We start from the raw sequence: 22,997 nt of genomic DNA on the forward strand, positions 1-22,997 counted from the left end.
CGCATGCGCGTTGCCGGGGCGCCTGGAGGGGCGGTGGCGAGGGGAGGAGGGGAGAGCGGCGCTGTCCCGGAAGTGCGCTCCTGCGCACGCGCAGTGTCGTTGGCGCCGGGCGGGAGACGCGGCGGGAGCAGCGGGCGGAGGAACGGGAACGGGAGCGGAGCGGAGCCCTGGGCCGCGATGCCGCGGGAGATCATCACCCTGCAGCTGGGCCAGTGCGGCAACCAGAGTGAGTGCGCGGCCGGGGCGGCGGCGGGCCGGGCCGGGCCGGGCCGGGCCGGGCCGGGGGGCGCACCCTCCGGGCGGGGCCGGGATGCTGTGGGGGGCGTGGGCGTGGCCTCCTGAGTTGGGGCGTGGCTTGCAGGGGGTTGGGTTTGCCGAAGGGGCGGGGTTTGCAGAAGGGGCGGGGCCTGCCAGACCGGGGCCGCTCCGGGCGCAGTCCCGGCGCCCCGGCCCCGTTCCCGGCCCGTCTGAGCGGCCGCGTCTCCCCGCAGTCGGGTTCGAGTTCTGGAAGCAGCTCTGCGCAGAGCACGGCATCAGCCCCGAGGGCATCGTGGAGGAGTTCGCCACCGAGGGCACCGACCGCAAGGACGTCTTCTTCTACCAGGTACTGCCCAGCATGCGGGACGGGCACACAGTGTGACGGGATGCGCCGTCACCTGGCACCAGGGTGCTCCGTGCCTGGAGTGCCCCATCCCTGAGACACCCCAGGCCAGGCTGGACGGGGCTCTGAGCACCCTGAGCTGGTGATGATGTCCCTGTCATGGCAGGGGGAGCACTGGGGGGGTCCCTTCAACCCGAACCGTTCCCTGGTGCAGGGGGGCAGGGTGGCTGCAACCGCTGCAGCTCCCTCACCAGCCCCCTCAGTTCAGGGACTGGTGAGGTGACACTGGTTTGAGCAGCAGCCCCAGCCAAGCGCCTGCTGCCTGTGCGCTGCCGGTATGCTGCCTGTGCGCTGCCTGTGTGCTGCCTGTGCGCTGCCTGTATGCTCCCTGTGCGCTGCCTGTGCGCTGCCTGTATGCTCCCTGTGCGCTGCCTGTGCGCTGCCTGTGCGTTGCCTGTACACTGCCTGTACACTGCCTGTGCGCTGCCTGCGCTCCACTTTCTGGAAATGGATGTGTTGTGGAGGCAGAACCGCGCGGCTGAGGCTGCCATAGATACCACCTTACGTAAAGGCCGCCCCCGCTCCGCCTGCCCAGCGTTCAGGACATGCTCTGGGCGCATGAAACCGCTGCGTTACGGGCTGGCCGTACATAACGAGTTCCCTTCCTCCTCCCGGCTGTGCTGCACGCTGCCGCGGCCAGGGGGTGGCACACACGCTCGCGGTTTCTTTTGCAAATAAGAAGCGGCTTTTGCATGGTGACCTCCCTGCTCCTCGTTACAGGCGGACGATGAGCACTACATCCCCCGAGCGGTGCTGCTGGACCTGGAGCCCCGAGTCATCCACTCCATCCTCAACTCGCCATACGCGAACCTCTACAACCCGGAGAACATCTACCTGTCGGAGCACGGAGGGGGAGCTGGGAACAACTGGGCCAGTGGCTTCTCTCAGGTAACAGCTCCTGGGTGCAAACGCACGTCAGCTCGTTAATCTTGAGGCTTTGTCGTGGCTTTCTGGTGTCACGGTTTCTGAAGAACACCTCGTCATTCAGCAGGGCTTAATTCTGACGCTTGGTGGCACCCTGGGCACAGGGTCACGTTGTGAATCTGACTTGGCTTCACACCAGGCTCCAGCAGCTCTGCTCCATTTTCTGTGGGAAAGGAGCAAACCTTGGTCTGGTCTCTCTTGCAGGGAGAAAAAATCCACGAAGATATTTTTGACATCATAGACAGAGAGGCCGATGGCAGCGACAGTCTGGAAGTGAGTAAACCAGGGGATTTGGAGCCGATTGCCCTGCTTGGTGTTTTCAGAGCCAGGCTGCTGTTGTGTAAGGTCGAGCTCAGCCCCTTGGTGGGCGCAGACATCCTCAACTCCTTCTGGGTGCCAAGCAGAGGACACGTAGAGAGGGCAACGAGGGAAAGGAGGTCTGGCCCATCACTACATCTGCCAGGCTTCCCCAGAAATCCTCGTTATTCTTCTGCCCCAAATGCCGTAAGAGTTTTGGGCATTATGGTGCTTTTTGCTTTCCACCATTGAGATCCATGGAGTGAGCGCAGCCGGGTTAAAAGGGCACTAGTGGTTCAGAGGACTCGTTGGCTGCTTTGTCCTGTGCCCCTGGCAGGACTTTGGCCACTGTCGCTGTAAATTTTCTATGCACGGACAGACAGGGCTCCCCAGTGTTTGTGTCACACGGCAACAGGGGAGGGAAAATGCCATCGTAACAAATAATTCAGCAGAAGATCCAAGAGGCCGTTTTGGGATCTGCCCTCAAGGCAGGTAGAGGGAGCTTGGTAGAAGTTTGGGGATGGTGTGAAGGGCCCGGGAAAGCCCTGAGAACCTGCATTTTGTGCGACTGACTGGACTCCAAATGTAACGTTGGAGCTGTTCTGGGGCGAGAGGAATGCAGGGGGATCCTGAGCAGCCGTTGCGCTCTGTGGCGTGTGCCGGATTGCAGAAGTGGCCTGAGGAGCGCGTGGCTGTCGCTGCGGTCTGCAGAAGCCGCAACAAACCTGCCGTCCATCCGTGGGCGGCAGCTCCGCGCTCTCCCATGTCGCAGGCGGGGTTTTCGCCCTGGTTGGTGACTCTCTGCTTTTTCTGGACCTTGAGCCACCCGCGTTCTGCTTCCTTGCAGGGCTTTGTGCTTTGCCACTCCATTGCCGGCGGAACGGGCTCCGGGCTGGGCTCCTACCTCCTGGAGAGGCTCAATGACAGGTGAGCGTTCAGCTTTGTCCCTTCTTCCCTGGCGGCAGAGTCTGGCCCAGCCCGGGCACCCGGCCAGAACGGGGAGCTGGGGAGCGCTGACTCAGAGCCGCCGCCCCCACCCAAACACTCTTGTGCAATCCCTGGCGCGCCGCCCGGGGAAGGGACGGCTCCCGATACGCCTGGGGACTCCAGAGGCTCTGAAACGGGACTCATGCTGTCCAAACTCTGCTTTTCCTCAGCGGTTTTTATCAGGCAGCTGCCTCTCGACACCCCGAGTGCGCAGGGGAGGGTGGGAGGCTCCGGCTGCGCGCTCTGAGCTGCCGTCCCTGCCTGTTGGAGCTTGCAGCCTCTTGAAAAGGCTCGTAAGCAGCTGCTTAATCAGCCTGCGGATGGCTCAGCCTTGCCTGTAGCTCCGTCTGGCAGCCGGTTCCTGCGCTGCTGGGGTAGGCACTGCCGGGACAAATCCTCTCCCTCCCCAGGAGCCGACTCTGGCACGTAGCGCCGGTGACTCACTGCTGTCCCGAGCCCTGGAGACCGCGAAGGGAGCCGGTGGGAGGAGAGAGCGCCGGCTCGGTGCTGTTAACGCTTGCGGTGGCCTGGCTTTTCTCCCCAGGTATCCTAAGAAGCTGGTAGAGACCTACTCGGTTTTCCCAAACCAGGATGAGATGAGCGATGTTGTCGTCCAGCCGTACAACTCTCTGCTGACGCTGAAGAGGCTGACGCAGAACGCTGACTGCGTGGTAAGGGCCCTGCTGCGTGTTGCACCAGCGGTGCTGCCGCCTCCTGCGCGGCAGCCGTGTCCCCAGCGCTAAAAACACAGTAGATTTGCTGGGACAAATGCTCTGGCTGTGGGACGAGTGCCGCAGCAGCCAGTGAAGCCCCAGGCGCTGCAGCGAGTGCATCCCCCGTCCAAAAGGACTGAGCAGATGTGGTGGCTCCAAATTCTGCCCCTCTGCTGTGGTGAGACCCCCCTGCAGTGCTGGTCCAGCTCTGGGTCCTCAGCACAGGACACACATAGACCTGCTGGAGAGGGGCCAGAGGAGCCACAGGAATGATCCGAGGGATGACGGGGACTCTGCGCTAAGCCCAGCTTAGCTCTCTGGTTTGCCGTTCTAGCGGCAGGGACTGGCTGTAATTCCCCCGCAGAGCTCTGCTGCAACCTCCAGCACCCGCAACCGCAGCCAAGCAGCATCTTCACCCTTCACCAAGGCCTTCGGTCAGTCCTAACCAAGCTGCTGCTCGTCCCTCCCAGCTTATCTCTGCACGTTGCAGGGCACAAGGAGCTGCTGGGGCTGAAGGTTGCCGCAAGGTGCTGGTTCAGAGGCTCTTGGGGAGAGCGCTGGGGAGCGCAGCCAAGGTGGGAGGGAGGGAAGAGCCTCCATTGACAGTGTCGGTTACGCTCTGCAGATGAGTCAGCCCGTGGTTTCCAGTGTCTGCCACCTGCCGCCAAGGGCTTTGCCTGGCTGCGGCACTTGGGGACGATGCTGGGTGATCTGGTGCCCTTGGACATGTGGCTGAGCCTCCCAGGCTCCACACAGAACTGGTTTTACTCTTGCAGGTGGTTCTGGACAACACGGCTTTGAATCGGATCGCTACAGACCGGCTGCACATTCAGAACCCGTCGTTCTCGCAGATCAACCAGCTGGTGAGAAGGGCTCTGCCCTCAGGAGAGGCCGGCGTGGGGTCTGGGGTTCGGTTTGAACCTGCTCCGTGGGCTGGGTGCAGTGATGGGCAGCCTGGAGCCGTGAACAAGGGTCCTCTGCCCTTCCCTGGGGTGACCTACAGAGATAATGTGGGGTCTGGAGCATCTTTCTGATGAGGAAAGGCTGTTGAGCTGGAGAAGAGAAGCTGAGAGGGATGTGATCAATGGGATCAATATCTCAGGGTGGGTGTCAGAGGATGGACCAGACTCTGCTCATGGTGCCCAGCGCCAGGGTGAGGGGCAACGGGCACAAACTGAAACACAGGAGGCTCCATCTGAACACGAGGAGAAACTTGTGTCCTTTGCGGTGCCAGAGCCTGGCCCAGGCTGCCCAGAGCGGCTGTGGAGTCTCCTTCTCTGAGACATTCAGACCCCTGGGATCCTGTGTGATCTGCTCTGGGACCCTGCGTGAGCAGGGCTGGGGATCTACAGGGGTCCCTGCAACCCAACCACTCTGTCGTTCTGTGTGACCTCCATGGAGACACTGCACAGCCACGCAGTGACAGGGACACTGACTTGGCCTCTCCCCCAGGTCTCCACCATCATGTCCGCCAGCACCACCACGCTCAGGTATCCCGGTTACATGAACAACGACCTCATCGGGCTGATCGCCTCGCTCATCCCCACCCCCCGGCTGCATTTCCTCATGACGGGCTACACACCGCTCACCACAGACCAGTCGGTAAGGCCGCCCGCCGGGCGCTCCGCCCTTCCCCGGGGGCCGGAGGAGCCGCCACGCTCACCTCGTGCCATCCATCAGTCCCACGGGCTCGCTGCGAGCTGTAATCGCGTGTTCCGAATCCCAGAGCCGTGTGTCCGCGCCACGCGACAGCCGCCTGCGATATGAGTCAGGTGTGAGCGGGCAGCTGTGCTTGTGCTGAGCTACCTGCTGTGAGTGTCAGGATCGCTGCGGCAGCTTTGGGAGAGCTGACGGTGTCCGAGCTGACAAAAATCCACCCTTAGAAACGATCAGAGCGAGCCCAGCGGTGGCCCTGCCCGTTCTGCAACCACCAGGGGGTTTGGGGCAGAACACATTGTCACAGCAAGACTGGTCGTGGGCTCCAGGTATCAGCCCCTTCTCGGGGTGTGATCTGTGTTCTGGGAGGAAATTCCACCCCTGGCTGCACCAAACGCTACCACTTGTGTTTAGCAAATGCACCCTCAGCCCTCCCGGTGTAAGCGGGGCGGTTGGGGTTTGTGAGGCGCTCACCTGCGTCGGTCGCGTCTCCGCTCCGCGGGAGCTCACAGCTGCTGTTCTCCTCTCCTCGCCTGCGTTTCCTCAGGATGTTACTCAGAGGAGCAAATCTGAAAAACTGCTGGCTCTGAAAAGGGTATCGAGTGTGTGATCTGTCCTCCCAGGGAGGAGTGCGGTGCCTCAGGAGGGAGTGACCCCCCTCCTGTCCCCCAGCAGCGGAACAGGACACAAGTTTGATGGCAAAAACACAAAACGCGTCCCTGGAGCGTTGCCCCGGCCCTTGTTGTGCTGCTGGGGGGGACACAGCTCAACCCCCTCGTGTCGGAGCATCCGCCCGTGCGGTTCTCAGCCTGGCCGTGCCTGTTGTGTGGCTTTGGGGTTGCATGTGGCTTTGCATGTGGCTCCATCCCCGGGGCGAGAGCTTCTCCCACCAGCCGCCCTCCGCTCCCGTGTGCGTGTGTGCAGCGGGGGGGACGAGGGAGCAGCGCGCCGGCTCCTTCTGACCCCCGGCTGGTGTTTGCAGGTGGCCAGTGTGAGGAAAACCACAGTTCTGGATGTGATGAGGAGATTGCTGCAGCCAAAAAACGTGATGGTGTCCACAGGGCGAGACAGGCAGACCAACCATTGCTACATCGCCATCCTCAACATCATCCAGGGGGAGGTGGATCCCACACAGGTGAGCGCCCACGCTCAGGTGCTGATGGGAACGGCGTGTCCTGCCGGGGAAGGGCATGGTTATAGAACTGTAGAATAGTTTGGGTTGAAGGGATCTCCCCAGTGCCCCCCTGCCATGAGCAGGGACAGCGTCACCAGCTCAGGGTGCTCAGAGCCCCGTCCAGCCTGGCCTGGGGTGTCTCAGGGATGGTTCATCCACCACCTCTCTGGGAACCTGGGCCAGGCTCTCACCACCCTTAGAGCCAACAATTCCTTCCTCATGTCCAGCCTGAATCTCCCCTGTAGATTAAAACCATCACCCCTTGTCCTGTCACCCTGCTATAAGGTGTGTCCCTGCGCTGTGTGGGGACCCTTGGGCGAGACTGGGTGGTGCCTGGGAAGCGGCCTTGGTCTTGGGGACAGGCTGCTGGTCCCTTGATATGAGGAACCTCCCTTGAAATCCACCTTTCCACAGCTGTCCATGATGTGAGGAGCAGCTCCCAGGTCTGCTGGGCCCAGGCTCCTTCCCCGTCACGCTGCTGCCCCTTGCCACTCTCATCCCCCAGGTTCACAAGAGTCTGCAGCGGATCCGGGAGAGGAAACTGGCCAACTTCATCCCCTGGGGCCCTGCCAGCATCCAGGTGGCGTTGTCCCGCAAGTCCCCTTACCTGCCGTCCGCACACCGTGTCAGCGGCCTCATGATGGCAAACCACACCAACATCTCCTCGGTGAGTGCCTTCCCTCTGTGTCACAGCCGCAGCTCATGTCTTTTCGGTCACAAATGCATCTTCTCTGGGCTTTTCGCAAAGCCACGGCGAATCCTGCGGGTCAGGGGAGCGTGGGCAGCTCCGGGCTGGGATGCAGCGTGGCTCAGGGCTGGTGGCCCGTCAGTCCTGCTGCACCCCGGTGCTGTTGTCCCAGAACAGGACTCTGTGTAACTTTAGATGAGATATAAGGAAGAAATTCTTCCCCACGAGGGTGGGGATGCCCTGGATCAGGCTGCCCAGAGAAGCTGTGGATGCCACATCCCTCGTAGTGCTCAAAGCCAGGTTGGATGGGGCTTGGAGCAAACTGGTTTAGTAGATGTCCCTGCCCACGGCAGGGGGTTGCAATGAGCTCATCCTCATGGTCCCTTCCAACTCAAACCGTTCAATGGGTCTCCTCAGCCAAAGGCAGCCTTGGAAGCACAAGCTGCTCCCGAACGCTGTCTGGGTGCAGGGCAGGAGCGCCCGGGGGATTCTGTGGGGCTGGGGGGTGTCCTGCGAGGACATGGGGCAGTAGTTCTGACCTGTGCGCTGCTCTCCAGCTGTTTGAGCGGACGTGCCGGCAGTACGACAAGCTCCGCAAGCGGGAGGCTTTCCTGGAGCAGTTCCGCAAGGAGGACATCTTCAAGGACAACTTCGACGAGCTCGACAACTCCCGGGAGATCGTGCAGCAGCTGATTGACGAGTACCACGCCGCCACGCGCCCCGACTACATCTCCTGGGGCACGCAGGAGCAGTGAGCGCTCTGCCAGGGGACGGCGGGGTCCCACGGCCACCTCCACGCACGCTGGCAGGGTTTCGTTCCTGCCGCACCCATGTTTAGCACCCTCAGTGCTGCCCGGCCGCTGTGGGGCCGTCACAGCGGCTGCACGCACACGCCGCGCTCCTCGGCGCCAGCAGCTCTGCGGGGAGCAGCGCTGTCCCCGGAGCCCCCTGTCAGGGGACAGGCTCCGCTCCACCGCCTGCCCTGGCCCAGGACACGACTGGGGCAGCTGGGAAGGATAAATCCACCCATGCGAGCAACACTCGCTCGGAGGAGAATGAGAGCAAACCCGGGGGCTTGGAAGGGGCTTGGCCCAAAGAGCTGGGTGTACGCGACCCCTGCGGCCAAAGGCTCGGTGTGGCTGAGCTAGTCCTTGCCCTGGGCAGGAGCCTCGTTCCTCCTTCGCCAGATGAGGCCTGGGGCACAGGCTGTATCTATATTTTTGTAGGTTATTTTGCTTTAATAAAGGCTGTTCCTGCACTGACGCTGCCTCCACGGCTCCTGGAGCGAGCAGCCGGGCAGCAACGCAGCTGCAGCTGCCGCCAGGGCCAGCGCTAGCCCAGCACTAGCCCAGCTGGCCGGCCCCGCTGCGCAGCTGCAGCCCGACCGTGTCCCGGCTCAGCGGGAGCACAGAACCGGGGCCGCTGCTCCCCTGCACGTCCCGGGGGTGCAGGGCCACCCTGCCCCGGCCGGGAGCCACAGCAGCGACCGCTGCGGCAGAGCCAGAAATACCGGCAGGACCTGCCGGCGCGGCTGACCAGGGGCAGGAGCCGGCACCGCCCTGGCCGCGGAGCGCGCGGGTGCCCGCGTTAGCGTTTCACCACGGCTGGGGGGGCCCTGGCTGCTCTGGGATGGGAAGGACACTGGTTGGTGGCGATGGAGAGTGGGACAGACGGACGCAGCCGCTCCGGCCCTGCGTGAGTCAGGGTGGGATGGATGGGGGTGCGGGGCGGCGCTGGCATCGCCCCAAGCCCAGGCTGCCCAAGGTGAGAATGAGCCTTTTCCTCTGACCCTGCGGCACAGGCTAAAAATACCGTCCCCGCCGCGGCAGCGCCGGGATCCCACGCCCCCTTTGGCAGCGGCCGCGCTGCCGGGGCAGTTCCCCCCCGGCCGGGCCGGGCAGTGCCAGGGGGTGCCGGGGAGCTGCCCGTGCTGTTGATGAAATGCCAAAGGGCGCCGCGAGCAGCCTGTGCTGGCTGGAGCCACGGAGGGATGACAGTCCCTGTCCCCAAGGACACACTGTGCTGCTCCTCCCCGCCACCACTGCACCCAGGATCGGCCCGAGCTCCAGCACAGGAATCCCAGCCTTTCCTTTGTGCATTTATTTAGAAAAACAAACAACCCCCCCCCTCCCCAAGACAGAACCGACAAACTTTACAGAGGCAACATTGAGGGGCCAAGCCCCAGCCGTACCAGCCACCGGCCACCCCGCACCACGAGCCCTACACGGGGCCACCAAAGGCGCCCGCTGGTCCCCGAGGCGGCTCAGCCAAAAGCCGCCCGCAGCTTTCCAAGAGGAGTGGGGGGGTGGGTTCAGCGGACGGACAGACAGACGATGGCACCGCACCGCTGCCCCGCAGCCCCCTGCCCTGGGCAAAGCCCCCCCGGGGGTGGCAGGAGCCAGGGCAGAGCTGCCGGGCAGCACGAGTGCTGGAGGCGAAGGCACCGGGGTGCAAGGGACGGGGACAAGCCTGGGGGCAGCGCGGGGGGACCGCGGCACGGCGGCCCCGCTGCCCTCCAGGGAAAGTGCTGGGAGACGTGGGGGACATAGGCGTCTCGAAATAAATTAAGGAAAATTAACCAGAAAGGCAACTGTGGCGTGGGGAGCACGAGCCCCTGTCCCCCCGCTCCAGGGAGCGCCGGGGGACCGGCACAGACCCAGCGCTTGCTGCTACGCCAGCCACCCCCCGAGCTGGCCATCGGGAGCACCCTGTGTGGCTGCGCTGGCCACTGGGCTAGCTGGGGAACGAGCCCACGGGCGGCCGGTGCGGCCGGGACACTGGCGTGGGGCAGAGCCCCTGGGGAGGTCCGGGGGGAGCTGGGGGGCTGGTGGCCACCGGCTCGTGGGGCCGGGGCGGTCGCTGGGCGCCCGCTGAGGCGAGGTACGTGTTGAGGAGCTGGGCGATCTCGTCCACCTGCAGGGCAGAGGGACACGCTGGGTCAGCCCCGGGGGACAGACAACCCCGGGGGGGACAGCGGGACAGAGGGACGGCTGCCTGTACCTGGGAGGTCTCGAAGAGCAGGTCCTGGTCCTCCACGGAGAGACGGAAAGTGCTGCTGTCGGAGGCGCCGAAGGAGGAGATGCGGCCGTAGCAGAAGCTGTCCAAGGGCTCAGGCTCCCCCGGCTTGTAGAGCGAGACGGCCTTGGCGCCGATGCCCAACCACAGCCGCTGCGGCACGGCGCCCAGCGCGCTCTGCGGGGGACAACAGGGCGTCAGGGCCACCTCCTGCCACAGCCGCCCCCGTCCCCGTCCCCAGCCCCCTGCGGCCTCACCACGCGCAGGTTGACGTCAAAGAGCGTGGAGCCGAAGCCGGGCCACTCGCGCACCAGCGCCACGTAGGCGGCCATGGCCTCGGGGCGGCCCATGCCCTGCAGCAGCTTCCACTTCTCCAGGATGGCGGCCATGGTGCTGGCCCCCTCCTCGCGCAGCCGGCCCCGCAGGCGCTGGTCCCGTTCCGCTCGCTGCTTGGCCAGCGCTTGTCCCCAGAGCCCCCCGGCCAGCAGCCCCGCGCGCAGCCGGGCCCCCCGGCACTTGGGGGGCGGCCGGTGGCGGGGGGGCGGCAGGCGGGCGTGCAGGACGCGGGGCGGGAAGAGCTCCTCCAGGCGCGGGAAAGGCGCGTGGGTGGAGAAGTCGCTGTTGAGGCTCTGCAGGCGAAGAGCTGCCAGCGTCTGCAGCGTCTCCTCCGACGTGGGCACGAAGCCCCGCAGCACCATCTCGTGCGCCTGCGGGAGGGGGGTGAGCGGGTACAGTGTGGTCACCGCGGCACGGACACCCTGGCACGGCGCAGCACAGCCACCCCCGGTATGGAATCATTTGGGTCGGAAAAGCCCCGCAAGATCACCGAGTCCAACCATAACCCACCCCTGTCCCTGCCCCATGTCCTGAGAACCTCATGTCCGTCTGTCCAGCCCTCCAGGGCTGGTGACTCCAGCACTGCCCTGGGCAGCCTGTTCCAATGCCCCACAGCCCTTTGGGGAAGAAATTGTTCCCCAGATCCAACCTCACCCTCCCCTGGTGCAACTTGAGGCCGTTTCCTCTGCTCCTGGCGCTTGTTCCTGGGGAGCAGAGCCCGACCCCCCTGGCTCCAAGCTCCTTTCAGGCAGTTCAGAGATCACAAGGTCTCCCCTCAGCTCCTGTTCTCCAGCTGAACCCCCAGGTCCCTCAGCCGCTCCATCACCCTTGTGCTCCAGCCCCTCACCAGCTCTGTTCCCTTCTCTCCACTCGCTCCAGCACCTCAAGGCCTTTCTTGGTGTGACGGGAGGGCACAGCACAGCCACCCGACATGGCTCTCACCTGCTCGAAGAGGAGGGCGAACTCCAGGCTGTCCCGCGGGACGTTGTCCGTGTCCAGGAAGCCGTAGTGTTTGAAGCAGAGCCGGCACGGCGGGTCCTGCTCCTCCCCGGCCAGGCTGCGGCAGAAGGGACCGACTCCATCAGCACGGGACAGAGGTGTCCCCACACCGTCCCCTCCCTCCCTCGGTCCCCCCGGCCCCTCTCCCATGTAGGCAGCAGAGCGGGACATTTACTTTTCAAACCTGGTGAGGACGTCGGCCAGCAGCGTGGCGTTGCCCACAGGCTGCTCCCGCCGCCGGGACTGCTCATAGAGCGCAAAGAGGTTGGGGCTCTGGGACAGCCCCAGGCGCGACACCAGCTCCCGGGCCACCTGGGGCAAGACAAAGGCAACCGACGGTGACTGCGCGTCCCTGGCCGCGGCGCTCAGGGCTGCAAAGGGGACACAGACAGGTCACGGCAGGCAAAGGCAGACGGCCCCCAGCCCCTCTGGGAGGGACCCACAGGAGCCCCCCAGCGCACCCAGCCCCCCCCGTGCCAAAACGTGCGGAGCCGCTGGCGCAGCCGCAGCCCCTCACCTCCTCGGCCGTGGTGTGGGAGCTGATGGCCACGCTGCAGGCGGGCGCCCCCGGGCAGTGCACAGTGCAGATCATCTCCTGCCGCCGCATCAGCACCAGGATCTCCTCCAGCGAGGGGACGCACTCCCGCCCCTTCGTCTTGCCCAGCGCCTCGCGGATGAAGCAGGCGTACTTGGCCATCTCCGAGGCGGGGAACCGGCTCTCCGTCCTGCGAGAGATGCCAGGAGGGTCAGGGTGGCACGAGCCCAACGGTGGCCCCGGCACCCGGCGACTCCCTGCCCGCAGCCCGGCTCCGCCATCGCTCACCTGTCCAGGTGGAAGCGCAGGAATCGCAGGACGGGCGGGGAGGGCAGGAAGGTGCAGCTCATGCAGGTGAGGAGCTGCCAGTAGTGCAGGTCGCTCTGCCCGCCCGGCGCCGGCGGCTCCGTGGTCTGCTTCACCAGCTGGCAGTAGATCTCATCCACCAGCGGCGGCAGGTCCAGGCAGGTCTGCAGGACGCCCTGCATCAGCGGCACCGGGTCCCGCTCCGACTCCAGCTGCTGCAGCGAGTTGAAGAGCTTCACGGCCTCGTCGCGCAGCGTGGTGTAGCTGCGGGGGCTGGGGGCTGCAGGACAGGGTCATAGAATCATAGAATCATTTGGGTTGGAAGGGACCAGGGACATCTGCACCAGCTCAGGGTGCTCAGAGCCCCGTCCAGCCTGGCCTGGGGTGTCTCAGGGATGGTTCATCCACCACCTCTCTGGGAACCTGGGCCAGGCTCTCACCACCTCAGGGTCAAAAATTTCTTCTGCACGTCCAGCCAGGGTGGGTTAACACTCCCATGGGCTTCCCCATGCCCCCCCAGCACTGTACGTGCACCCAGGGCCAGCCCAACATGCGGGACCCCCGCCCACTCCTCACCGCTTTGGTCCAGGCTCCCATAGGGGAAGGGCAGCAGGGGAGCGTAGAGGGGGCTGCTGGTGTAGCGCAGGATGGGGTTGCAGCGGTAGATCTGCTCCAGGACCTCGGGGCTGCCGCAGTGCTCCTGAGCGGGGGAAGCAATGGCAGCAGCTGCAGAGGGGCTGTGCGGCCGAGAGCCCGGCACGGGCACTCGGGAACCGTCCATCCCAGCCCTGCTGATGGCTGTGGGGCCACAGACTCACCTCAACGTCGCGCATGAGCAGCTGGGTGGGCGTCTGGACGGGCGCTTTGCTGTCGATGACCTTCTGCACGGCGCAGACCCAGTGCACGGCCTCGTTCAGGTGCTCGGTGTACAGGCGGTAGCAATGCTTCCTGCCAAACACCGTCACGCTCCAGTAGCCTGCGAGGGACAGACAGCTCACCCGCTGCCCCACGGACCCCCAGCCCCTCCTCTGCGTCACAGTGGCCTCCCGGGGCGGGGAGGGTGACACAGGGCACGAGGAGCTGCACAGGCACAGCCCAACCGAGGGCTGTGACACCCTACCTGTCTCCTTGTAGGTCTGCTTGTCCGGCCAGAGCACGGAGCAGAGGCTGGTGAGCACCAGGGAGCCCAGGCGCCGGGCGCCCTTCTCGTTGCTGCTGTAGTAGTCCAGGGAGTCGGGCGTCAGCACAAACCAGTATTTCCGAGGCCGGATCCAGGGGGTCTTCACGCCGCCCCGCACCTCCCGCTGCAGCCAGCCTGGGGAGGGGAAGCCTCAGCCCCAATCGCCGGCACCATCCGCCCCAACGGCACAGGGCAGGGTCTGCGGGGCACCAGCCGGTGTCCCCTGCCCCTCTGGGATGGGACCAAGCCACGGTCGGGCATAATCCCCCCAGTCCTGGCTACCCCAGGAGCAGAGACCCCTGTGCCCACCTTTCACGAGAGTATCAGGATCATCGTCCACCGGCCCTGGGCCCTTCTCCACGATGAGGCTGCGCATCTCCTCCGCAACCAGCAGGGACCTGGAGAGGGACACGGGGCTGAGCCTGAGTGCCCACGCGTGCCTCCCGCGGCCCCCACGCGGGGAGACGGTCCAAGGCTTGGGGTGAGCCAGGTCCCGAGGAGCTCCGGACACCCCAAAACCCCGCGGTGGGAACGCAGCAGAGCCATCGGGTGCAGATGACCCTGGCTAAAAATAAGCTGTTTGCAGTCGCGGCCCTGCCAAGGAATTCGGAAAATGAACAACCAGGAAGGAATGTTGGCAGCGGCGTCAGCGCTGGAAGGACAGGGAGCAAGCCGGCCCCTGTGCCCCGGCACCCCGTCTCCTCGGCCATGGCTCCGCGGGTGGGCATGGCCTGGCAGAGCCTCCTGGCACAGCAGGGGACACCCATGGCACCTATCGGCTCAGCCGGCAGCAGCCAAGCCATCCCGCACGGCAGAGGGATGGAGATGTGCCCCAGGACGCACCAGGGATGGGGACAGAGCGTCACAGTCGTGTCTCTGCCGTCCCCTGCTCCAGACTGGCACAGCACAGTGCTGACCCCGCGGGCAGGGCGGTACGGCACACACCGGCACCGGTGCATCCTGCCACGGCGTGCCAGACCCCCAGCACCACGTGAGGGATGTGATGGAACGGCTGGTGGAACCGAGGCAGGGGGACACTCACCGCTCCGAGCCGCTGTTGCTGCGGGTGGGCTGGCTCAGGTTCACCTCCAGGGACCCCTGGGGAAAGAGGAGAGGTCTCAGCCCCACCGTCACCGCCTGGCACCCCCAAACATTCCCCCGATGATGGCTTGGCTCCTCATTAGCCCAGCTCGGGGCCAACAGGGACACGTTTGTGTCCTGCCACCATGGGGCAGGGAGTCCCCATGCCCCCCACAGCCAGGGCAGGAGCCAGGGCAGCAGCTGGGGCACCCTGCGGGCGCGGGGGCAGCCGCTGGCCGTGTATCCTCAGCTGACCCAGCAGGCTGAATACCGTGCAGAATTGCACAAGGTCAGTGCTGAGTAATACGCTTACGGCACAAAGTCCCATTGTGCCGGGGCCGCTGACTTCCTGCCCGCGGCGGTGGGACGCGGCACAGGGAAGTCCCTGGCCCTGCCGCGGGATGGGAGATGGTTCCTCCTCGCGCAGCACAACTTGACGTGGACGGTGCCGCCCACGTGATAACCGCGGCACATGTGCTGGGACACGAGGCAGTGCCCAGGCACGGGCAGACACCGGGTGGGGCAGGGCACCCCGGCACAGCGGGGCGCGGGGACATGGGGACGCTGTCCCGGGAGATGCGCGCATGCTCCTGCCAGCTGCGGCCCAACAGGGCAGCCGGAGAAGTGACAGGGCAGAGCGCGCCATGAAACGCCAAGAAAAAGAGACGTCTGCTAAAAATAGCAGCAGGAAGGGGGGAGCCGCTGCAGGTACGGCTGCGCCGCGGGGCAGGGCTGGGTGCCACTGACCCATGGCATTAAGGGCACCTGTCACGCAGCGCTGGCACCCATGCACAGGGCCAGCTCCTGCAGTGACTGTCCCGCTGCCGGGGACGGCTCCGTGCGCTCCTGCAAGGCTGCGGGCACGGAGACAGCACCCAGCTCCTCAGCCACGGCCCACGGGAGGAGGTGGCGGCAGTGGTGGCCAGCTCCTTCGCAGGGATATAAATAAACGAGAGAGGAACCGCGGCGGCAGGGCCAGGGCCGCTGCTCCCACGCTCCCAGGAAGGGGCGGCGGGCACTGTGGGTTTCCAAGGACTCCCCAGCCATGGCAAAGGGCTCCCCGGGGAACTGGCGTCACGGCCGCCCACGCTTGGACCTCCAGAGCCAGCACAGCCCATGGGATGCTGGAAGCCCAAAGACAGCTCCTGCGATTGCCGTGCCCTTGGCACTGTCACTGGTGCCCAGAGGGCCCAGCTCCAGCCCCACTGCTGTCTCTGCCGCCCCCGGGGGGCTGGCACTGCCAGGGAAGGGGACATGCTGCCAGGGCAGCCTGGTGACAGCAAGGCTGTGCTGTAGACCCCATGGTGGTCAGTGGGAGAGGGGACACAGTAAGTGGGGTCAGGCTGTCACCACCTCCTATGTCCCCTCTAGGCAGGGACACAGTCCCGTGGCCCTGGGTGCAGGAGGAACCCCTGGGAGTCGGCATTCCCCCCGCCACCTCACGCTATCAGCTGTCCCGCACGCAGCCCGGCCGGAGGAAGCGCCGGTTTCCGTCGCTTTGCTTCCCTAAACAGAGGAAGCAGCCGGAGCGGGGAGATCCAGGCCTGCTCCCCGCGCCCGGCACGTGCTCCCGGGGCGCCGTGTGCCGCCAACAGCCCCGGCCTGCCCCGACAGGTCTGCGCAGAGCCATGGCCGTCCCGAGGAACCCGTCCTGTGGGGACCCTCTGTACACCGGCCAACGTGACCCTGGCAGTGGCACAGGGCAGGTATGGGCTTCAGTGTGGGATTTGGCACCTCCAGTCCCATGGCTCTTGCCCCGAAGAGCAGGCAAGGGCAGGGTAGCGCAGGCAGCGCAGCACAGGCAGGGCAGCACCCAGCTCCACCAGCAGCTCTGCCGCCCAGCTGGCCTGGCAGCGCCCCGGCTTCAGCTGCGCCCCAGCACCCACCGGGCACCCGGGTCCCGCCACCGCGGCACCAGCAAGGGCCTCGAGTCGGGATGCAGCCGGCAGCGGCCCCCGCACCCCTCGGCTCTGCCCCGCGGGCTCCGGGACCCCCAGCGCCCGCCCGAAGGCCGCGGCTTCCCCGCACCCACCGGGCTGAACCCCCGCGATCCCCCGGCCGGCGGCGGGGACGCGCCAAGGGCAGCCCCGGCGGCGGGATCGGCGGGAACGTGCCCGGGCGGGCGGCAGCTGCTCTCGCCGGGGCGGCGAGGACCGGGACGAGCCGGGGCAACGCCGCCAAGCACGGGCCCGGGGCCGCACGGCCGCGCCGAGCCGGGCAGAGCCGCGCACCCCGGGCGAGAGGAGCCGCGCACCCCCGGTCCCGCCGCGCCATGCCCAGCCGCGGCTCCGGTGCCGGTGCCGGCCCCACCTGGTCTCCCTGTGCGCGGAGCTCGAAGGACGCCTCCTCCTCCTCCTCGGCCTCGCCGTCCGCTTCCCGGTCCGCGTCGCCGTAGTCCCGCCGCAGCAGCGTGAAGCCCTGCCGGCAGCACAGCAGCCACCACAGCCCGCCCGGGAACGGCATCGCCCCGCCGGTGACGGGACGGGACCGCGACGGGACAGCGACGGGACCGGCCCGCCGCCCGCCCGCGCCGCGCACCGGCCGTCGCCGCCGCCGCCACCGCCGGGACCGGCCCCACCGCCGCCGCCGCCCCGGGCGGGCCGGGCCAGGCGCGTCACCGGCCCCCGCCAATCGCCGCGCGCGGCCCGGGGCGGAGCCAGCGCGCCCGGGGCGGCGGAGCCGCCGCTTGCGTCACCTACCGGGCGGGGGCGCGCGGCGGACGGGGGAAGATCCGGAGGTGTCGCACGATCGGGCTGTCACGGGGCCGGTGCTCCCGGAGCCACCGCCGGCACGATGCACCGGGCCTGGGCACCGGCACCGGGCACAGACTCCGGGCGGGGAGCGCTCGTTCCGGTAGCCCCGGGGTTCCACCGGCCACGGCGTCGAGCTGTCCCGCAGCACCGGCGCCATGGGCTGGCCCAAACCCTCCGTGCCGCAGCACCAGCACCCGTCCCGCGAAGGCGGCTCAGCCCGGTGTGGTACCGGAGCTCCGCGGGCAGGTGGGCACCGCGCTTGGGCAGATCTGTCCTGTCAGCCCTTGCGTCCCCATGAGCCCATGTCACACCGGTGCTGCAGCCCCGGGCTCGGCGCAGCAGCAGAGAGTCCGCAGCTCCATTGAGCCATCGGTGCCGTGACAGCGCCCGGGCCCTGGAGCCCTGCAAGGGGTTAAGCACATCAGCCGCGGCTCTGGCTTTGCTACAGCTGTTGGGTCAACACCGTCTCTGGGAGCCTGCGGTGCTGGGATGCGCACGCAGGAAGCGCCGGCTGCCAGCTCTCCTCCCACGCAGCCAGCACCGGGCCTGCGCCGGGGGGCTGAGCCCCGCCGTGGGGCCGGAGGGCAGCGGGGACAGCCGTGGGCACCACTGGGGCGGGAGATGCTCCCCTGCATGCCCAGCTCCACTGCAGAGACCCCACGAGTGGCTGCACCAGAGCTGCACCCGTCCCACTCCCGGCACCCTGGGGGGGCGAGCGCATCCAGGTCGTGCCACCCCCACCGCGGTGCCCTGGCCCCGGGGGAAGTGGGAGCCGCTGGGCTAGGAAGCGCCAGGGCAGAGGACTTCGTGGGGGAAGTGAGGAGGGGAGAGGAAAGTCCCTCTGGTCCCTGTGGCCCCCCACGTCGGGAGGGGTTTTTCCAACAGGATCCACTGCAGACTTTTCCGGGGTAGGCTCTGCTGTCACCAGCCCGGGACTCCTGTCCCCTGTAGCACCGTGCCCTCTGGGATGGCGGCGTGGGCTCTGCCGCTGCCTGTGTTGGCTGGGCTGTGTTGGGGGGTGCCCCCCGCTCCTGCCCCCAGTCCCCAGCTGCGCCCCGTGAACGCCTGCGCGGGGCTGGGGGCACCGCGGGACTGGGGGAGCCCAGGAAGGGGACCGCGGGGACAGGAAGGGCACAGGCAGGGCACAGGCAGGGGACTGCAGGAAGCGCGAGGTTGTGCTGCCTCCTGCAGGCATCACCCCGCCAGCGCCGGTGGGCACGGAGCTCCCCCCGCCCCGCTCCCCCGCACCCCGCTCCTGGGCAAATTCCCCCCGGCAGCACCGGCCCGTGTCCCCCCTCGGGGCGTCCCTGTCCCGCACGGAGACGCCGCTCACCCACCGCGGCTCGACCGGGGTTTATTGCGAGGGCGGGACCCAGCTGTGTGCACCCACCGCCTCCAGCCCCCCCGCACCGCACGGCTCCCCGAATACGCGTGTCATCGCAGGGTCCCCCCCAGCCTGGTGGCGCGCTGGGCAGTAGAGGCGCTTGCAGGTCCCACGGGTGCTGTGGGGCTGCTCCTCCTGCCCACGTGTGTGTGGGCACCGTGTGTGTTGTCTGGCACTGCCCTTGCCAGGATGCTCTGTGGGTACCCGGGGCACGTCCATGCACCAACGAGAAGCCACGGAGGGGCTGAGCCCCTGGGTGCTGTGTCCCTACACCACATCCTGGCAGGTGGAGAGCGACGTCCTCCGACGGGGACTGGGGCAGCTGGGGCAGCGCGAGTCGAGGGGTCCCACACAGCCGGCATCGCTGGCCAGCAGGCACAGCTCCCGGCGGAAACGTTGGCCCAGGAAGGCGTAGAGCAGCGGGTTGAGGCAGCAGCGCAGGTAGGCCAGCCCGCCCGTGACTAGCAGGGCCAGGTCCTTGCGGCGGCTCTGGGCACAGCTCACCTCCCAGCTGGCCAGCAGCTCGGCCGCGTCCAGCAGCACCATCAGGCTGTGGGGCAACTGCAGGGCCACAAACACCAGCACGAGGGCCAGCAGCACCCGCAGTGCCCGATGGGGCTGGGCACCACGGGTGGCCAGCAGTGTCCGGGCCACGGCTGCGTAGCAGCTTGCCATGACCAGGAAGGGCACCGCGAAGCCCAGCACCACCTGCACCAGGTTGGTGGCCCCCCGTGCTGCTCGTGAAACCGCCCGGGGGAAGACGACGCGGCAGAGCTGGAGATCCTGGTGCTGCTCCGCTTCACTGTAGATGAACTGCGGTAGCGCCAGCAGCGTGGCCAGCAGCCAGGCCAGCCCTGCCGTCAGCCAGCCGTGGCGGCGAGCCCGTGGGCGCAAGCGGCAAGCAGCCGCCACCTGCACGATGGCCACGTAGCGGTCCACGCTGATGCAGGTGAGGAAGAGGAAGCCACTGTAGAAGTTGAGGGCGTAGAGGCCCTGCAGCACCTTGCAGGCAGCCGTGCCGGGGGACCAGCCCTGCAGCGAGTCGGTGACGGCGAAGGGCAGCGTGAGGAGCAGCAGGAGGTCAGACAGAGCGAGGTGCAGCAGGCAGACGTCGGTGATGCTGTGTGCCCGGCGGTAGCGGGTGTGCGTGACCAGCACCAGCCCATTTCCCGCTATGCCCAGCAGCGAGAGCAGCAGGTAGACAGCCGGCTGGTAGGTGCGGGCGAAACCCTGCACCTCCTGCTTCTCGCAGAGCTCGGGCAGCTTGCTGTCCCCCAACAAGGACACGTCCCACCCGGGGTAGAAGTCGGTGGTGGCGGTCGGCTCCGTCGCAGTGGGGCTGAGGGTTGCCTGCATAGAAGGAGGCTGAGCGAGGGATGCTTGGAGGCGGCAGGCGGCTGCACCGCACCCAGGGCAGCCATCCCCCACCCAGCCCCGCTGCGGGAACCCCGGGCGTGCCGCAGCCCCCAGCCCTGTGCTCGGGGAATTTTCCATCTCACACCCACACCAAGGCAGCGGGAGGTTCACCGCAATCACTCATTGTGAGAGCGACCACACGCTTCTCGAGCAGCTGCCTGCGGTGCAGAGCTGGCGGGGAGACGTGACCCCAGTCGCGGCACCCCCGGCACAGCACCACGTCCCACAAACTAACCGTGCACCCGCCATGGGGATCTGCTCCTGATGGCCCCTGGGCCTCAGCACCCAGCCCACAGCACCAGTTGCCCGGCATCATGCCGGTGTCCCCAGGTGAGTGTAAGCCCCCAAGGGTGCAAGCGGGGACTTGTCCAAAGCACCCACCCACCCATGCGTGGCCCTGAGGATCCCAGTGCCAGCACAGCCCCACATCACCTGATCCTGCTCCCAGAGGGGGAGGTCCTGGGACATCCTACTGCCTCACATAGGCTGCAGGCAGCTGTGCACAGTGTTCCCAGCTCCCGGCTTCTCAGTCCTGCTCCAGGGTGAGGGGACAGCCCTGCAGCCCGGCACCGGGCAGCTGAGACCCCATTGCCACGGAGGTCAGGATCCGGCACAGCTCTGACTCACAGCAGCCTTGTGAGAGCAGTTTCCCTCCAGCTCCCATCAGCAAGCCCAGGCAGCCGGGCCTGATCCTCGTCCTGCTCCGGGGCCACAGGTGGGGTCTGAACCCCGAGCCAGGGCAGGCTGACACCCCAGCAGCTCCACCAGCCCCTTCCCTGCTCTGGGCCCTGGAGACCTGGAGCACCAGGTGCTGTCCTGCATTCCCTGGGGCTTTGTCTTTCAGCCCAAACCCACAAGCTCACAAGAGAAACATTTGAAAGCAACAAGCAAACCCCGCAAGGGGGGTCCCTGCCCATTCCCCAGCGAACCCCTCTCTCCACGGCCACTCACCTGCTCCTGCATCGCACAGCAGGACTTTTCCCCTGCCCGGTGGGTCTGGAGCTGTCGGTGTCTCGGTGCTCTGCAAACCTGTGGTTTGACCACGTGCCGCTCCTGATACCGAGAGCGGTGCAGAGCACAAACCCAGCCCCGGGGGAGGAAGGCGAGGAGGCAGACGCGACGCTGCTCTGGAGCCCATCCTGCAGCTATTATTTTGTGGCTAGCATCTGTGTGCCGGGGACAGGAATAGCAGCTCTGCTCAACCCATCACGTGGGGCTGGAGGACAACTTGGGGAGCCCCGTCTCTGGGGAGCAGGGCCTGGCCAAGGGCAAGCAGTGCATTCAGGAGACCCCAGCCCTCCCTGGGGCCTTTTGCAGCTCCTGCCCCACGGCAAGAGGTACCAGAGGGGAATCTGGAGGGAGCACAGCCAAGGACAAGAGTGTGGGGTGCTGTGGGCTGGCGCTGAGCAGGACACTGGTCTGCTGGGAGCAACTGAGCTGTGTCCAGTCCAGGATCAGCTCGTTCTGATGGGAAACGTGGCAGTTCCAGGAAGTGAGGCAGCTGCTGGTGCATGGCATCCTCCTCACCAGGAGTTCCAGCCCTGCCCAGCACCGCCGCACCCCCACAGCCCTGCACCCCCATACCCCTGTTCCCCGGCACCCCCCCGTGCTGGGCAGGCACGTTGCTGGTTGTTGACAACAAAATTCCCAGCTCCTCATTAAGGGACAGATTAGTTCCCGTGGGGCAGAGGCTCCGCTTTCCTCTCCCCAGGGAGAGAGCAAATTGATCCCTGGCTTTAACGGGCTTTCAGCTGTTTGCCGTGTTAATCCCTCAATCTCCCTTTCTCCCTGCTCCAGCCGTCTTTGCTGTGGCTTATCCCCGCTCGGCCCTCCTGTTGCCTCCAGCCAGTGCCTGTGGTGCAGTGGGACCTGGGAGCCGCTGCACCCTGGCTGGAGAGCAGCTGGGGACCCTGCATGTCCCCCTGGGATGTCACAGACCTGATCCAGGACAGTGTTGGACATGGGGCTGTGGCCAGAGCAATCAGCACCTCCTGGGGACAAACTCGCAGGTGCTGCGAGGGTGCGGGAGATGGGAGGGCAGGTGCTGTGTCCCCTGGTAGCAGAACTCCTGGTTGCCACCGTGGCCCCACTGCACCTGGGCTTTTCTGTTCCCTCTTTCACCCACTGGCCCCAGCCTCAGCTTTGCCTGCGCAGGAAGCGGCGCCGGCACGTGCTGCCCGCAGGTGACAGTCACACTGCCAGGCCCGGGGGACAATGCCCATGAGCTGCTCGCACTGAGCGCAGCCCCTGCCCAGCACACCGAGCCTGCTCGGACCCAGCGATCCCCAGTGCATCCCTGTTCCTCAGATATGGGCTTAGGGTGCTGCATGGGGCTCCTGGGAGAGGGGGACACCCCACAGAGCCAGGAGACACAGGGCACTGTGGGGCTGTGGGGTAGGCAGGGGATGTAGGCCACACAGCTGCCAGCCCCCCCATCCCCTCTGTGGGGGTGTCTTGGGAACAGACAGAGGCTAAATCCCGTCTCCTGCACCACTGGAGAGACGGGTGACCCCAAAACCCGCAGGCCTTAATCTGTGGCTTGATTACAAACCGCCGCCACATCTGCTGCAGGAGGGCTGGTGGGCACCAGTCCAAAACCCCTCCCGCTGCCACCGTGGGCGCCTGGGCCACGTCTGTGGGCGCCGAGTCTGCGAGGGGGGGCTGTGTTCCCCAGCGCGGCGGGGGCTCAGGACAGGGCTGGGCGAGTGCTGGGGGCTGCATGGGATGCGGTGATGCCCGGGATGCGGTGATGCCCAGGGAACTCCCTGCACGGCCCCACTCGAGTCCGCCCCGTGGGCTGCCCACTGGTCCACTGTCCACAACCCGATCTACTCACGCATCCCCACCCGACCCACCGAGGCCACAGCCCAGGGTGGCCGGTACCGCACGGGGC

The 22,997-nt window shown here is 66.6% G+C and overlaps 3 protein-coding genes across 3 annotated transcripts; 1 reads left to right on the top strand and 2 right to left on the bottom strand.

Moving 5' to 3' along the window:
* The first annotated feature begins 93 nt into the window (after positions 1 to 93).
* On the top strand, positions 94 to 8,362 carry TUBG1 (tubulin gamma 1). Its single transcript, XM_080360046.1, has 11 exons — positions 94 to 226; positions 492 to 604; positions 1,382 to 1,549; positions 1,790 to 1,858; positions 2,730 to 2,809; positions 3,414 to 3,540; positions 4,359 to 4,445; positions 5,035 to 5,184; positions 6,221 to 6,373; positions 6,918 to 7,079; positions 7,658 to 8,362. Exons 1-11 carry the CDS (start codon positions 178 to 180, stop codon positions 7,853 to 7,855), a joined length of 1,356 nt encoding a protein of 451 aa, XP_080216172.1. The 5' UTR covers positions 94 to 177; the 3' UTR covers positions 7,856 to 8,362.
* Positions 8,363 to 9,441: 1,079 nt separating this feature from the next.
* PLEKHH3 (pleckstrin homology, MyTH4 and FERM domain containing H3) lies at positions 9,442 to 17,014 on the bottom strand (the record flags this gene model as incomplete). Its single annotated transcript, XM_080359630.1, has 13 exons — positions 9,442 to 10,013; positions 10,101 to 10,292; positions 10,373 to 10,822; positions 11,394 to 11,508; positions 11,626 to 11,762; positions 11,968 to 12,175; positions 12,274 to 12,571; positions 12,868 to 12,991; positions 13,110 to 13,267; positions 13,412 to 13,606; positions 13,781 to 13,869; positions 14,514 to 14,569; positions 16,862 to 17,014. The coding sequence occupies 13 exons, from the start codon at positions 17,012 to 17,014 to the stop codon at positions 9,834 to 9,836; spliced, it is 2,355 nt and encodes a 784-aa protein (XP_080215756.1). The 3' UTR covers positions 9,442 to 9,833.
* Positions 17,015 to 18,955: 1,941 nt separating this feature from the next.
* Positions 18,956 to 20,044, bottom strand: CCR10 (C-C motif chemokine receptor 10; the record flags this gene model as incomplete). The annotated part of the gene is made up of 1 exon (XM_080359753.1): positions 18,956 to 20,044. One exon carries the CDS (start codon positions 20,042 to 20,044, stop codon positions 18,956 to 18,958), a length of 1,089 nt encoding a protein of 362 aa, XP_080215879.1.
* Positions 20,045 to 22,997: the final 2,953 nt, after the last annotated feature.

The sequence above is a fragment of the Nesoenas mayeri genome, assembly GCF_963082525.1.
Source record: "Nesoenas mayeri genome assembly, chromosome: 26".
Taxonomy (NCBI): domain Eukaryota; kingdom Metazoa; phylum Chordata; class Aves; order Columbiformes; family Columbidae; genus Nesoenas; species Nesoenas mayeri.